We start from the raw sequence: 17,067 nt of genomic DNA on the forward strand, positions 1-17,067 counted from the left end.
CCATCATGAAAAAAACGGGGAGGGGGGGGGGGCTTCATAACTCTTCAACATATAACCCACCGCGTTTTATTCAGCCCTAATAGTTTTCGCGGTCATCAAACTTTAACGCGGTTGATTCGGTATTTTAAACTTGCGAATGTAGCCAGTAAAAGAATTACAAAAACAACGCGCCAGGTCTACTTGCGCAGGTCGATGTGGACGATGGTCGGACGTCCTATTTTATCAACGTTGCCGAGCCGAGGCACAAAAACACCGATTGGCCAGCAACAATCAGAAATTTCTTACGTATATAAATCGATCAAAAAATTATTCGATTTTTGTTAAATGCAAGGACTCAAGGCCGTGACAATGCGCAACAACGACAAAAAAAACAACAGGGCCGAGACGTCCACGAGGGGTACGGACCCAATCGCGATCGATCAATGGAAAGGGGGGGGAACGGAACAGTCGACAACAAACGACAACACAAAGGCGCGGCTTGTACCGTGAATCTTGGCAGCCCTTCCATGGCAGCATGCGTCGGCGGTAGCCTGGTGTTTTGGTCAGTCTTGCGTGACGTGAAACGTGACGTCGGTTGCCCGCTCGTGGAGGGGGGGGGTGGGCCTCCTTTATTCGGCGAATTGGAGCAGTAAGTCCCTGCCACCGAGATCCTGGTTTCCACCCCCATGCACGAGTGAGACGCATATGGAATTGTCCGTTCGTGAGAATCGATTATTTCTAATTTAAACTGCTGAGCTTAAATTGAGGTTGATAGAGCGGGCAAAACTGTGCAGACGGGATGGTAAAATTTTTACAAAAATACAGATTTTTGAATCTTAAAAACGACCCTGAAATTAGTGACAATTGATCGAATCTCTGGGCAGGCGGATCATCGCATGCACCCATTCTGGTTGTGTGTTGGCTATGACTGGCTGGCTGTGATGACAACCGGCCTTTTCACCATCTTGTCAACCCTCGATGACTCGTCCGGTTTGTCATCCGTCTGCGGCTGGACGCAGGGGCCAGCCGGCGTCAACGGACGCATCGGGGACAAGGGAGACAAGGGAGACCCGGGTCTGGCGGGGAGTGACGTGAGTTCCCCGTCCACGAGGCGGACGCGCCGAGAGCCGCGCTCGCGCCGCGTGGCGTTGTCTTGAACAATTCGCGAAAAAAAGCGATCGGAATTATTTTTTTTTACGTTTTTTTTGCCAACGTTCGGACCACGACGCCATCGCGCCGTGGCCCAATCCCACGAATGACGTCACGGAATCTTTAACGTCCACTGTGAAGCATGCGGCGCGCATTACGGTCAGTTACACCGCCGCAGTATATAACCAGGGCGGCCGTTGGAGTTGAACCGTGAACCTCTGCAGCGAGCGGCTAACGCGCTTACTCGTTAGTCCATCGGCTTTTTGTTTGCATTCGCTCCTTTCTCACTCCCGGTTAGTTTTGTTTTAACCATCGCCTCCACTCGCCTTGTCCACCCACCTACTGCGAACAATTAGCCGGGGTCCTCCTGAAAAAAAAGTCATGAGACACGTTGAGGCTTTCTCGGCTAAATGAGCATTATCATAATACAATTATAACAATAGTAAACGGTGTGTTTTATTAGGTTTGTGTTTTACTTTTAAACATTATCCCGTGAGCCTCAAAACGAAAGCTACATTTTTATTTTACCAGAGAAGGCCCACTCACCCGTACAGCTCCTTTTCAGAAGCGACCTGGCCACAACTGATAGCCAAACAGAGAATGGCTTATCACGTGGACATCATAGCAGCAGCCAAATACTCTGAACGCAACGTTTCTAAATAAGGCTTCTATGCGAGCAGCTTCCTCGTGTGGCTTAGATGCCCCTTGGAGGTTTATCTGCGGAGCGGCCACTTCCCACGTTCTCCCGTGCGACGTTATAGCCTCCCATTAAACGGTTTGTTCAGTGTCGAATTAGCTCCACGGATTCCCGCGGCCGACAAGGGTGGGCGACGTTTATTAATGACGTAAGGGGAAGCAAGTCGACTCGCCGGGCTTCGTACCGTTCGCATTTGCATATTGAGTTGGCCGCCAGTTAAATGACAGCGTAGAAAAAATATCGGAAGAAAACAATGTAAACCATCAATCAGCATTAATTGTTTTCGCGCTTAATTTTTTTTTACAATTAAAATGTCACATCGGTATTCACGGCGCCGATGATGGATTGGATAACAATAAAAAGTTCTTCCGCTTGCCCTGTGAACACGCGAACGCGATTTAAAAGCGAAATAAGTCATCTTGAAGAGTCTTGCTGCTCAGAAGGGCGTCTTGCAGATTGTGCCCAAAACTGTGCTGCAGTGGTCAAAATTCCACATTCCCATGGCAGCGCCCGGTTCATCCATAGGACACATTATATTGTCGAGTCAAAGTTTTCTCTCTACATGGGCATTTGGCGGTGCCGGTCTCAATTGGCTGCCCCTGGAACAGCGGTGGAAATTCCACATTACTGTGATGGGGGCGGGGCATTGTTTATTTTTTTTTCAAAAGGGACCCTCCAACAAAGATTTGAACTTTTACAACTTTCTTCCGAGTGCAAGGTGGAGTGCTTCAATCATGGCAACCCCTCCCCCTCTGCCCCAATTGAGCAGAGTGAGACTCATGAATTTGTCTTGACGTGTAACGATTAGCCCCCCCCCCTCCCCCCCGCTGCGATTCAGTTAATTGTGATGAAAACCGGCTCTGAATTTCATTCAAGAATTGATTCGTCGCTTTTTTTTCCTCCCACCCTCTTGTTTGTACACTTACGCTCAGTCCGCCTAATCTGTCTGATTTGTTAAGACTCATTTGGTTTGTTCAATATTGCATCTGTGCCGTCTGCCTTGCTCATAGAGGCTTTGCTGGTAATCCTTTAGTTTGTCACTGCCTCATTGTTCCCATCTCATTTGTACTCCCCGCGTACGCTGTGCCATTTGCAATGCCCCGTGCATTGTCTGCCCTATTTGTACTCGTTTGTGCTGTGCTTTCCTGCCCTGTGTTATTCTGTCTCGTTTGGTTTGTTAGCCTCGAGGTAGCATGTTCATTGAGTGAGCAAACTCTTGGTGTACATTGTAAGTGATCATCCTTCCCTACACAATGTCACGCACATCTATCCTGGCCGTATGGATAAAACATTTTACGAGTTCTTACTCATCACGTGTCTATTCATGAGCAGAGCCTTTAACAATAAAGATGCTAATAATTGTTTTTGACCCTTCTATCTGGCAACAAAACTGACACCTTTTTTACAAGGAGTCATGATTGCATTGACCACAATACCTGCGGTCAGAATGCAAACAAAAAACACAACTCTGATAATGTATGCACTGTCCTTGAAATTGATTGGTCCACACCCGAGACAGCTTTTCTTAGAGCCTAGTCTCACATGGTGTTGGACCAGATAACCCAAAAGGCGCACTGGTATTGTGGTCAATGCAAACATGACTCCTTGTAAAAAAGGTGTCAGTTTTGTTGCCAGATAAAAGGGTAAAAAACCAATTATCACATTTTGCTACTGGTAAAGGATATTCCAATGGTGGAATATATATGTTCTTAAATAATATAACTCTTGTTCTCTTTGTTTCACAGGGAACTTCAGGAGTAAATGGATCTAAGGGCAGTAAAGGGGACATGGTAAGTCATGTGCTTCATCTGTTTGGGATACGGATTTGCATGTGTAGGGGAGATTGTTTAAATGCCATAGCAGCACAAGGCACCTTACACTGCATCTCATCTCAACCATTCCATTGCCCTAGCAGTTTAGCCAGAGGGAGCCCCCAGTGGCAGCTGTCCTTGTGCAGCACAATGTGGGCATTAGTCTGCCAGTAGGCAGTGATTGATGTTGCTGCGTGGTTATTCCCAATTTAGACATTTGCCAGTACATGATCAGATTTGTGCCATGATGCTGGCGCACGTGGTAGCTTCTTACTCTCTTTCTGAATAACATCACGGGAGTTTTAATGTCCACCCTGAAGCAGACGGCGCATATTTTACGGTTACTACGCCCACAGTATTAATTCGGGCAGTCGCTGAAGTCGAACCACGAACGTCTGCAATCAACGGCAAAACGTGCTGCCGCTCGACTGCCATGTCCTCCAGTCTGAATACATATTCTGATTTCTGATGCCAGCAATTTGAATGGCGCACCTTAAAAGCACACGGTTTCCCCTCGTCTCCTGCCTTGCACGGTGTCTGCGGGAACCTCTTGTCAACGGGTGGCTTATTGTGGGCTTGTAGGGGCTGTGCTAAAGACGCAGCCTGCGATGCAGTAGAAGCTGGGTTCAAAGCTGGGCTCGAGCCATCTGTGATTAAATCGAATTCCCAAGTGCGGCGAGTCGATGGCACCCAGCCTCATCGCCAATGGCTGCACATTGCACAGCGGCCATCTGGAACCCCCTTCCCTCCGATATATATTAGGAAGCCACTGGAGCTATGCACATTTAAATATAGATTCAAAACTCATTTCTTTGCAACTGCTTTTTGTGTTTCATTTGTTGCGCTTCCCGCGCACCTCCGATTAGCACGGTTGGCTACGTATGGTGCGAAAGAAGTTCAACATACATACATACAAAAACTCGCGTTAAAATAGGGTTTTTTTCCACTTTTTACAGCTCATTCCAGCTGTGAGAATTAAAAAAAATGGCTCTCATTGACCTGCAACGACCAGTGTTTGCAGAGCTTATCAAAGATGTTTCTCTAGTTTGGATAAAGAAGCCTTTTGAAGTGACTTCAGAAGTGCTTCCGTGATGTCTTCTTCTGGGGGCCCTTCTCTGAAGCGACGTTGTGAGACTCTGCTGGCTGCAATGACGATGTTGACTGATAGCGCATATATATTAGATTTTTTTTATTGCAGATTTAAATGTGTTTCTTGGGAAATGGTGTTTTACCACTGCCACTCGTTGTGCCTAATATTGCACTTTCTTTGATTCCTTAATTGGCTAAAACTTTTAAAAGATAAATGTTATATTTGAAAGTATATGATTTCTAAACTTTTCTTTGTATGCATCCATTTGTGTTATTATGTTTATTTGTCTCTGATGTGTTATGTCTGTCATGGAAATTGTGTTTTTATCGATGAATCCCACCGTAAGAGCTTGTGAGCTAACACAGTCCTTTGAAATAAACTGGACTTTCTATGCTGAAAAAAATCAAATCAGTAGAAATCTAGTAGCAATTAAATAAAAAACTAAAAATTCGCACCAATTGCCTTCCCATCAAGACATCAATTACTCCTGAAATCCGCTTCTCACGAATGTCAATTCTGTTCATCCCATGGCCCCGGGTAGAAGGGGAACAATCGTCAATAAGCATTCATCGGTGGCTTTGCCCCGTAACAATCCATTCATGGCTCATTCATCAACAAACCGCGCCCCGCTCGTTACTGATCTCACGTTCATTTATTTCCAGGGCGAGCAAGGCGTGCCGGGTCCTCCTGGGAAAGTTGTAAGTCCGATGCGATCCTCTTCCCCCCCCCCCCCCCCGAGCGCCAACAAAAAAACCTCTTCGCTTTGCCACTTCCTGCCTGGCGAAGCAGAGCGGACGGGAGGACGGTTAAAGATCGTGGCGGGGAAGGTGTGGGGCAATGTGCTGCTGTGCACAGTTTTTCTGCTCTGTCCACTGCTGCGGGGGTTGATAGCGCGGGAGGACGGATGGTTATACGAACAGTCAATACACGAAGATGCGATGGTCTCGTCGTTGTCATCGTCGTCGTCGTTAGGTGCCGTGTCTGCGCAATGTCTGGAAGCGGGAGCAGTATGGAAACCGTCAAGCTGTGTAATCGGGGCAGGTGTAAGAATTGGATTTTAATTTTATTCGCGCGCGCGCAGGGTTTGGACACTCTTAGAGCGGCGAAATTAGGTCAAACGATCCCTGCTCGTGATCGACACGACGTAGCGAGGCCTTCATCGCAGCAGTGGATAGACAAAAGGGCTTCAATGTGTACACACGTCTCCTCTTTAGTGTGGCGGTTGAAAAAATAAGATATAGGCTTCAATTGTTGAAGCCATTCCACAGCAATGCAGGGGGGACAGCTGAGTGAAGACCGCTTGTTGCACCAGAACACGCTGGGGTATCGGGGCAGTCATCAGTGATGTACGCCTCTTGTGTGCTCGTTATGGAGCTGCTAGGAATTCTCCGCCAAACCTACGACATGATGCTGCTGCTCTTTCTGCTGCTGCCAATGCTGCTGCTGATAATGCTGCTGCTCACGATAATCATAATGCTGCTGCTGATATTGCTGCTGCTGCTCCTAATAATACTCATGATGATGCTGCTGCTGCTCATGATGATGATGATAATGCTGCTACTCGGGGTGATGAGAATGCTGCTGCTCATGATGATGGAGATAATGATTTGATCTCCGGCCAGGAGTTGATCTCACAATCTCACAGTTGTTAGTCAAGCCCAACTCAACACGGCATCCTGGCTAGCTTCGACGGAATATGCCACACGCATAATTTGCCAAGTAAATTTCGTTTCACAGCTACGCAAAGTAGACCCGGGATCCTCTCTGTGCTGCATGCATTCGGGCTACAATTCAACATGGACATGCTGATTTTTTTCCCAGTGGGGAAATGAGTAATGTTATTGGCTTAGCATGAATGGGTAAATGTGTTGAATTGTTTGGCTTTAATCTGGATTACATCGGGTCTCAAAGCCCTTCTGCAGCTTACATCTTAATTTGTCTCCAACTGCCTCTTGAATGCCATGAATTTCCACACAACAAATGGGAGCACATTATTCTGGTCATTTACATAGACCGAATTTATAGAGTCTGAATGTTATGGTTTATGTATTTTTATAATTATATATCATGGGCTACTGCTGCGGTGTAACGGTCAGCACATTGCGCTCGCAATCCAGAGCTCGCCAGTTCAGTCCGATCTCCCAGAGCACGCTGGTGGTAGTCGAGACGAAGCATCTTCAATTGCCTCTGCCGCTACGGTTCTTCACCCATCGGGTACGGCACAGTTAGTCGGTCAGCTGAGCTGGTCACGTGGGGTGGGGTAAAGTGTGGGTACTCCCACTCCTTCCAAGACATTTCACCAGTACTTAAGAGTCAGCCCCATGCCCTCTTATTGAGCAGCAGCATGAGGAAGCAATTTCAGGGCTGCACCTTTACCTTTATAGGATGTTGTTGTTATTGTTGTTGTTTTATTATCGTCCAGTGTTTATGATGTTTTTTGCACTGCTGCTGCTTCTATTCCCCCGCAGATTGAGGTTGAAAAGACCCTCGCGGGAGATAAAGGCAACAAGGTCGGTCACGTTAAAGTTTCAGCAAATGCCTTTTCTTTGCATTCTTTTACAAAAAATATCTGATTGTATTCATGCTCTAAAGTCAAAGCGATGTTCTGCTCATACAATGCGGTGCTCAACTCCTCTTTACAGCCCTGAAGCAGTGGTGAAAATTCTATATTGCTATGATGGGGGGGACGGGGGGTGGAGAGTCTTTCCCTAGAACAACCACTGTTTGACGTTGCCCGTAAATTGGTGCTCATTTTATCGACTCCGGAGGAACGAGCGATGGGCTGAGTCAACCCTCCGCCAGAATCTGAACTCGCGACCTTTCGATCGTGAGCCACTCTGCCCTCCCGCTGAGCCACCCGGCCACTTCTCCCTTTCCCCCTCGCTCCTCGTTTGAGCAGGCACACGGCGGGACTTGATTGATAATTCATCGCCGCGCTCTTACCCGTGTCGCCGATGTCTTCGCGGTGAAAATGAGGTCACGGTTGGGCTGTCCTCCCATGTCGACTCGTCGTCGAGGTGCTCGTCAAGATGCCCGCGGCCAGATGCCGAGTGAGCGAGTGTCCGCGTTCTTCCCCCCTCCACGACAGGGGGAGCACGGAGACCCCGGAGAGAGTGGAATAAATGGGCAGAAGGGAGACAGAGGACCCATCGGCCTTCCCGGGGACCGGGTGAGCGATGCACTCGGGTGACGGGCTATCGCGTTCGTGAACGAGCGCGCAACAACGTAACGTGATGGACGTCTCAAACAGCAGGTTTTTTTTCCCCTCCGGGGACCCCCTGGTGACAGCTGTCCCTGTGTGGGTACAGGGTGAGCGCAGCGTCGGCCTGAACGTGGGACGTTGTGTTGACAGTAGTGGGATGATGATGATGCTCCTCGTTTTCCAACGAAATAATTTGCACTCGCTGTTATTTTCTGTTCACAAATTTGGCCTACTCTTTTTCGAATAACGTCACAGGATCTTTGACACTCTGCTGAAGCAGACGACGCGGTGGAATTTATGCTCATTACATCCGCAGTATTAGCCAGGGAGGGGCGCAGGGTTTGAACCACGAACCTGGGCATCAAGCAGCACACCCACGACGTCTCGGTGATGTCACCGCCCCATGCACACGCATGTATATAATCTGCGTGAGCGTATGTGGTATGACCGCCTCCGGTTTGACAGCAGAGGTCTAACTCCGAATCAGTCGAGCAGCATTATCTTTTTATCAGTTGCTCCACACGAAGCTTCAGGTCTACTCGTCCACACTCATTCCCTCCCCTCTTTACTTTTGCGAAACGTGGACCCCCCCTAATGGAACATCTTCGCCGGTTAGAAACATTTAGCCAGGCCTGCCAGCGATCCATCCTGGATTTAATCAGGCTGGATTGTGTGAGGAGCTCGCATATCCTTGAATGATCTGGACAATGTTCCACCGGTGAGCTCCTCCGGCAGACAAGGCTGTGTTGGCTGGGTCATGTAGCCCGCATGCCCAGCCACCGCATGCCTAAACAGCATTTGTTCGGCCGGATGGAGGGGGCTAAACGGGCGCGGCACGGGCTAGAGTAGAGATGGGGTGATACAGGAGGATGTGGAGCTTAGTGGACTTGCCGATGACCGGTGCCAGTGGTGTCAATATCGGCCTCTGTGGAGGAGGCTCGTGAAGGACGCTACTGGGCAGTTGGAGGCAGTCGCCCTCCAACAACAACGGAGGGCGGAGGAGCGACGCTCGCAACAATGAGTGGAGTGCCGAGTGGCTAAAGCACATCAAGTTGACACAGTAGGGGGCACAGGTGGTGCATCGGCCAGTCATCTCAGTCAGTCGACCCGTGTCACCTGGGTCTTCCCCGTGACCTCCTGCCAGCGGGCGTCAACACTTCATGTGGCCTCAACGTGCACATAGCCTGGCACAATAGCCGTGGTGACGTCTCTGCCACTTAGTGGCTAATGGCGGTTGTTGTTGGTATGCTGGGCCTCCCTTAGGTCGACTCAGCCTCAAATGAACACCTGTTGCAGTGTGTAGTAAGCATCGCCACTAGGGAGACCAATGCAGCCAGGCGTGGTGTGCTGGCCACCCTACCCCTCATGTGCCGGCCTTCATAGGTGCTCGCTAACAGCACTCGCCCCAACAGTCTGTTGAAGGCTGTACGGGGGATCTTTGTCTTTGGTGTGCTGGTGCGTGGTATGCTTTGTCGGCCCTAATACGTGCTCACAAATGGCACATTCCTCTATGCTCTATAAGGCCCCAGAAGGCAACAAATCAATAAAATGATTGATTTAAAACCAGAGTGAAAACCCTGTGAGAATCTTTTAGTGGAGGCCTGTGTCAAACATGGAATGTGCATGACAATTACTGTGATTATAAATGTCTACAACAGAGTCCGGTGCTCAAACCCAGGTTTTTTGCCGCGATGATTAATCTGGGTTCTCAGGCGCCCAGAGAGTTGATGTTCTCAGCTCATTCGCCCAGCGACCGTCGCGATGGATTTGGTTCCAATCTGGCTAAATTCCAGTCTCACAGAATGGAAACATATTTGTTTTGGCCGCCATGCGACGAACATTCGTCTCGCAGAGTGTGTGAAAAGGTGCAACCCGCTGCTTTGTGCGTTGAATGAGGTCCCATTGCATGGAGTGCACTTGCCAATAGCAATGTGGTCAATAGACCAACATTTGTTTAACCACCCTGACACTGCTGAGGAAACCCAGTATGCGTAAAAACTGGTCCAGAGTTTGTTTTGCTTTAAACAAATGCTGCTTTATAATATTGGTCTGGAAAGCTCATAGCCTGATAGACTAAAAACGTGTTTTTGTTCACATGTTCAATCACAGGACGCAATCTTGCTTTAATTTGCTTTTAAAGGGATCTAAACGTCTTGAAGGATATGTCGGGAGAGGGCCGGTTGCAAAACCTCTCTGGCAAAGCAACCCCTGATGCATGCGGTGCACTGCCCATCGATGTTTCCCCAATTGCTTCTAAATTTCTTGATAAGTTGCCGGTGGGAGAACTTCACGAGCAATCAATTGGTGCCCGCCACCGCTTTGTATCTCCCTGACCTGGTACGCGAAAGACCGTGGGTTCGATCCCAGACCCTGACGGCGATGCCTGCAGTATATTTGGAGTCCGCGTGTTCTCTCTCTCTCCCCGTGGTGGTCGCTTGGATTTTTCTCCGGGGCCCCTGCGGTTTTGCCCCCCCCCCCCTTGCCTACACATTTAGAAACAACATCATGCGTTTAGATTATTTGGGTGCTACTATAAATTCCTACGTGTAGTGATGATATCAGCCACTTCGATGAGCGACTATGTGGGGCCAGGTCGCCTCTGAAATAGAGGTCGCAGCTCAGTAGGCTTTACCTGTGTAAAATAAAACAGTTTAGCTTCCTTCCATATATAATGTCCCCTCAGCTGCAGTGTGAACAAATGTCACGTGAGTGAGTTTCAATTAAATATGTTAAAAGGATGAGACTCGTTCCACGTTGAAAGCAGCTCTTGGTCTGAATGAGAGAGACGCCTGTTTGGGGGGGGGGGGGGTTTGTAGGGACTGTTAAGAAATATTGCAATAAATTGGTTTGCAAACGTTTCAAAGCAATGAATAATGGGTTGGTTGTTGGCGGTCGTGGCCAGCTCCTGGTGCGATGGCAAAAGAGGGCTCGTTCTGAATCGGCTGAGAGGCATTTTCGTTCGTTCCGTCGGCTGCGCAATGTTGTGTTGGAAGCTGCCTGGCCTGTCGCTCCGCATGACGTTCTCAGGTTATCCTCCACCAGAGTCGTGCCCTCTCTTTGTGCTTTTGCAATGGACCGGCCTTTAAGGGGGGGCGGGGGTAAAACCTCTGCAATAATGTGCAATATTCAAGACATACAATATTGTGGGTTTAACTCGGCTGGACTGTGTGAGGGGGCTCACAGATATTTCAACGAACTGGGCAGAGTTTCACTTCCTTCCCACGCAGAAAATACTCAAGATAGAATTAACCCTACTTGCTAAACACGAACCTGCATCAACAAAAATACTCTTGTGACTCACTGAAGGTGTCCTGGGATATTATTAATTCAACCAGGTGGCGTTAGTAATAAAAATTATAATAAAATATATTACCAGAGTTATTTTCGGAATATCATTATATTTTTTTTTCTCTTCAAATTATAATCCAATTGCGCTGTCAAGTCCCTGTGATGAAACAGACGTTTTCATTTATCGCAGTTGGTGAGTGATGTACCACCACCTCATTGACGTTGAAGTTAACGTCACCAAACGACTTCAACAATGTGACTTCATTCAGATCCAGGGAACCCCAGGGCATTATTTCCAGGCTGGTTCTGCATTGTCCGCGTTTAAGCCTTTTTTGTTGAGCACGTGGTGGGGGGGGGGCTACATTAGAGGACTAGGAGAAAACCCACGTGTCTGAGAGGACAACATTCACATGTCCACACAGATGGGTTCTCGGGAAGCCATTTGCTGGGATGAATGTACGTCCCAGCTACATCGCAGCTACAGTGGGCATTTTGAGTTTCACAGATCCACATGCTTTGCCCACCCTTGCCTCCAGGTGCTCACCACCACCCTTGTACGTAGCCAACCGCGCTAATAGCACGTGCGGGGGAAGGACAACAAACTAAACACAAACAGGCAGTTAAATTTCGATTTAAAGCTTTCGTGACTGCAGGGACTCATCTTCTTGGTTCTTTCGGTAAAGTCACGTAGAATGGAAATAATAAAATAATAAAAATAATTAAATTATAAACTCATTCTCACGACGTTCTCCACCTGAGGACGGCTGCTTGCGTTGTGGCCGAAACGTCGTGAGAATTATTTTATTATGTTTTATTTTTATTATTTGATTACTTCCATTCTACGTGACTTTACCGAAAGAACCAAGAAGGTGAAACAGGCAGCTCTCAAGAAATTCGTTTTCAAGCGAGATGATTTAAAAGTGCGCATCTCCAGCGGCTTCCTCATATCGGAAGGGAGAGCTTTCCAGACGGCCGCAGAAGCGCGTCTGAACGCGCGCGGTGCATTGGCCGTCTTTGTTCGATGGCCAGCCAACAGCCGCTGCTGCGTGGATGACCGGCTACTGTCGGGCCAAACCTCTGATTAAAGGTTCAGGTGTAGCCCTGCAATCGCATGCTAATTCCACATTGCTAGTGGAAGGGCCCGAGACTTGAGGGGAGCTCCAGAGGGCTTCTCTGGAGGGTGTTTTGGCCTACTCTTCCACGCTGGCCAGACGTCTTGGAATTAGGTGAGAGTTCTCACGTTCACGCCTACCACACATGACCTGGCGATCTACCGGGCTGTGGTAGAACCCGTGTAGGCTGCTGTGTGGAAAGAGGCGATGGAAGGGTGACTTAAACACCTTGCCCCGTTGTCTCGACTGCCACGTGGCCTCTGGGTTGCAAGTGCGGCTTGCTGACCGTTTACACTGCTGTGACAGCATACAAACCTCGTGTATGCCACGCTAATAGTGTTTGTTCCTTAGCAATCAAATCGAAATGTTTACGTTTCAAGAGCTGGAAAAGAAGCCAGATTACACAATCAAATATAATCTTTACTTTATATTTATGCAGTCGTTGGTTACTGGACATCTGTGAAAAAGAGCTTCATAGCTCATCGGATTTCTCCACGATGAATACATATTCTGAGTTTCCGAGCAGGATGAGTTGTAACATCAGCCCACTCTGCCACCAATCGCAGGGTCAATCACACACTCCTGATACCTGGAGTAAAACCGAGGCTCCAGGCGATGCCGGCTGAACATCGTGACGCAGCGTTGGTGCCCTGAGCCAACCACAAGCCACCTCCTGTTCGAAGGTCATTGAATTAAGTTCCAGACTCGGCGTCGACGAATAATTCAACGTGAAAAAATGTCACCGAATATTTGTTAGCTTTTAAATGAAAACAAATGAGTGGAAACAGATGAAAGCGGCGTGCAAATATTCGCAGCATGCCTGCACACATACGCATCTCCCATTATGGCCCATAATCATCTTAGAGATTGTCACTCTTCATTAACGCTTGCATGTCCTCCGTGTGAACTGTCGCCTGATGAAGCCAGTTGTAATTACTGGCGAAACGTCGTACTCAGATTGTAAATGTTGTGGCTTGGCTCTCCAACACACCGGTGTGCTGTACTAGTGACGAATTGCCACGTTCTGTTTACGTGACAAACCTTACTAGTTGGCTGTGTCGGGTGGTGGCTGGTTTAACGACACATTTATATATTTATGTGATCTGACCCAAGAAACCTCTATTTAGGATGATATTGGTCGCGAAATCCTACGTGTTAAACTGATCTTTACCTATAACGGAACTTGTACTGATAGTACAATTCTCTCTGGCCAGGTAGTGCTGGTACAAGTTCAATTCCCAGTCACAAGGGGGTTGGCTCGGCACGGTCATCATCGTGTCTCCAGGGTAGATCAGAATCCTTCAATTTACATTGGAAGAATCTGATGAGTTAGGAAGCTCTTTTCGCAGATGTCCAGGATAAAATCACGCACGCTGAATTGAGCTAAATCAGCAGTGTTCATCCTACAGAAGCAAGACTCGTCCCAGACATAGGAATGTGGACGTGCCACCACGTGGTCATGTCCATGAATGGAAAGGAGCAACTGGCAAATGTTGTTTTGAGCAACTTGAGATGCCACTGCCATTTAGATTTCTCGTGAACCCAAATTGTATTTCGTTTTATGAAAAAATAATTTATAAGATAAATTCCATCCATTCTCAATCCACCAATGGATGAAGAGCAATCCACTAATGCCATGTCAGTCGTGGGGGTTCTCTGGCCATACTTCACCACACTGGTCAGGGCAGGTTGGTGAAGGGTGGTGATCGCGGGTCACCAAGTTTCATAGCGTAGCTCGACGGCACTGTGCAGGGCACTTCGTGAATTAATTTCAGCCGGCTAAAGTAGACATTAAAAATTTCGATTTAAAGCTTTCGTGACTGCAGGGATTCATCTTCTTGGTTCTTTCGGTAAAGTCACGTAGAGGGGAAATATTAAAATAATAAAATAATGAAATAAAATAATATAATTAAATAATATTATATAAAAAATAATATAATAATATAATAAAATAATTGTGTTATGTTTTTTTTTCCCTTCTACGTGACTTTACCGAGAGAACCAAGAAGATAGACATTAAAAACCCTATGAATGTCATTCGCAAGTCCAGTAAAAAATAGTTTTCCTTCCTTTCATACGTAGGCTTTCACAACCAAAATGATGCTTTGCGATTGGGATTCCTTTTGGGTGGGGTCGTCGTGTGGGCATCACATCACTTACGCTACGTACGAGAGTAATGCTTATTACCGGACAGTCAATGCGTTATTTTAATTCTCAGAGCTGGAATTTAAGTGCAGGACCATGTATGCGGTATCCTTTATTTTCTGCAATCATTTGCCGATTTTTTTATGGGAAACGAAATCGGCGTGGCACATTTTGCTCCCACACGACAGCTGACTTCGCGTGGCTCTGGTCGGGTGGCGCAGGGCTACAAATCGAATTGACAAGGCACCGCCTATTTTTCCCCGCTTCGTACGCGCGAAAGGGTGGGTATAGTGCTCGCTTTCATTTGGGCACTCAAATATTGAGGGTGGGGGGTTGGGGGGGGATGAAATTCCATTGTCTCATGGCAAGGCTCAGTCTCTCGCCTGCGGACCGCCACTGCCACCTGTCGCGGCGCAGGGCTTCGTCCACTGAGTGTGCGTGTCGCAGAGCGTCTTCCTCCGTGTGATGTCCGCACATTTCGTTTCACGGTGGCGAGATGTTAACTTCCTCGCCCGGTGTGCAGGAGGTTGTGGGTTCTATCCCGACCCTGACGCCTGCTATATATTTGGAGTTTGCACATTCTCCCATAGTCACATTTCCCAAGTCATTACATTAACCTTGCTCAATTCGATAAACTTTTGAGCTTGTAATCCATTACACTTTCTTCCTGGGCCACCTGACACTATGAGCCTTTAGGTTCGTGCTCGGCAAACTGTGATTTCGGGATTATTCCGCGCGACAACGAAAAAACACGCGCATGTTGCCAAATCGCGTCGAAATTACTCGTAGCAAACCGTTGCCTCCCGCGGGGAAAATAGCGGAAGCCACTTTGTGCGTTTTATTTGTTTCCCATTGATCGCTCAAGATGACCCGCGGAAACTCCCACCACACGTGGCTGTTGTCGCCGGCGTCTCGTTAATAAATCATGCATTTGTCACGGATTCCGTTGAGTGTTAATGCAGATAAGGCAATGCGTGAGTCGGGAGATTCATTGCGGAGTAAAACAATGGGAGTAGGCTAAGCAAGCTGTGCAAGCCTATTCGATAAGCGAGCCATTGCATTATTTTCCAAAGCCTCCTGCATAGTTTTTTTGAATGCAGTGACGTGGTTAAATAAAGCGCCTCGGTGGTTTGTGTAGTTGAATGTAAAGTGTGTCTCTGCCTGGAATTAGAATGTAGGCCTCACTTATCTCTGTTGGTGGTCTTTAAATACTCTTTGGTTCTTTCGGTAAAGAACCAAAAAGTGTGGATTCCTGCAGTCACGAAAAACTTCAAATCGAGATTGGTCTTTCAATGTTGCATTCTCATCGCCGGGGCCACTGTTTCCGTAGGACGACCTCGAGGTTACACGAGGAATGTTGAGACCGTTGTAGATGTTGACTGTTATGTCCAACAGAGAAATTTAAATACTAAAAAAAACCCAGAGGTGGTAAGTTGGCTCAAGGTGGCTCGCAATAGGCATGTCAGGGACATCAGCTCGGCTGAAATCCTGGGTTTGAATTCGGGTTTGAGCCACTGATCATCACATTTAGTTCACACGTGATTAAACCAGTACATTGAGATCATGGCCTCGGCCCGGTCACCAATAACTACACAAAACAACTAATACAGTATTACATTTGCGTCTATTGGTAATTTGGTGTATTTTAGCTCTCGAGACAATTTGATGCAATTGCAATTCGACAAAAGTTTGCTAAACGTACGCGGGACCAACTACTGAAGTGACTCCAGAAGTAGTTATGTGCCGTCTACTTGCAGGGCCAGTTAACCAATACGATGTACTGGACCTCTCTAAATAGAGATTCTGATTCTGATGTCATGTGACACTCCTCACTCACTGTGAGCATTCTGCATGGGAACATCATTGCCTCAAGACGTCACAACACGGATAGTGCAATAAGAACGTAAAGTAAAAACATTTTTAAAAAATGCACAGGCTTTTCTCAATCCACTGCTGGATAAAGGCCTCCCCATGCTGTTTCGGTTGTGGGTATTAATGTATTATACTTCACCATGCCGGTCAGAGTTGGTGAGTGAAGGTAGGCATGGCGCCAGTTGAAATATCCCTGACCACTGATGTTGGCCGTGGCTTGGCATCGAACTCAGGTTGCAGGTTTGTAGCGCAGTGGGCTGAACCTTAAGGGCTGCGCCGCCGCTTTCTGCCCAATAGGAATATAAATAACTACATAAATGTGAATTTATAAAAAAAATTTGCCACAAATAGAGATCATTAACTTTTAAAAAATAGCTCGGGAAGAACCTCAAGAACATTAAAATAAAAGAAATCCCTTCGCTGCAAGGGAATTCATTAGCGGATTGAAACAACGTTCAACGAATCTCTGTGAGACCAACCCACACAAACGTAAGAGCAGCTTGGCAATTCACGACGAGAGCAGTGGACCATGTAACTTCGCACTCGCCCAGTATATACATTTTAATGCGGTGGGCGGGTGAGTGGGTGGGTTGGTACATATCCAATTCATCGACTTTCCGACAAGGCAATTGAATGCCTAAATCACTTTGAATTGCATCTCTAATAGTGGCTCCTTCATTGGCCATACGGAATCGCCAGTAATGCGTCACCGTGAAGGTTTA

General features: G+C 47.4%; 1 protein-coding gene across 1 annotated transcript in view; it reads left to right on the forward strand.

Annotated features, from left to right (window-relative positions):
• The window catches only part of LOC144731680 (uncharacterized), a 67,845-nt gene that overhangs the window by 14,780 nt on the left and 35,998 nt on the right, over nucleotides 1-17,067 (forward strand). The window contains exons 8-12 of the mRNA XM_078612856.1: nucleotides 999-1,070; nucleotides 3,571-3,615; nucleotides 5,389-5,424; nucleotides 7,195-7,236; nucleotides 7,815-7,895. Of these exons, the coding sequence (XP_078468982.1) occupies nucleotides 999-1,070; nucleotides 3,571-3,615; nucleotides 5,389-5,424; nucleotides 7,195-7,236; nucleotides 7,815-7,895 (276 nt within the window). The remainder of the gene's footprint in view (nucleotides 1-998; nucleotides 1,071-3,570; nucleotides 3,616-5,388; nucleotides 5,425-7,194; nucleotides 7,237-7,814; nucleotides 7,896-17,067) is intronic.

Source organism: Lampetra planeri, chromosome 40 (assembly GCF_965212315.1).
Source record: "Lampetra planeri chromosome 40, kcLamPlan1.2.h2, whole genome shotgun sequence".
Lineage (NCBI taxonomy): Eukaryota > Metazoa > Chordata > Hyperoartia > Petromyzontiformes > Petromyzontidae > Lampetra > Lampetra planeri.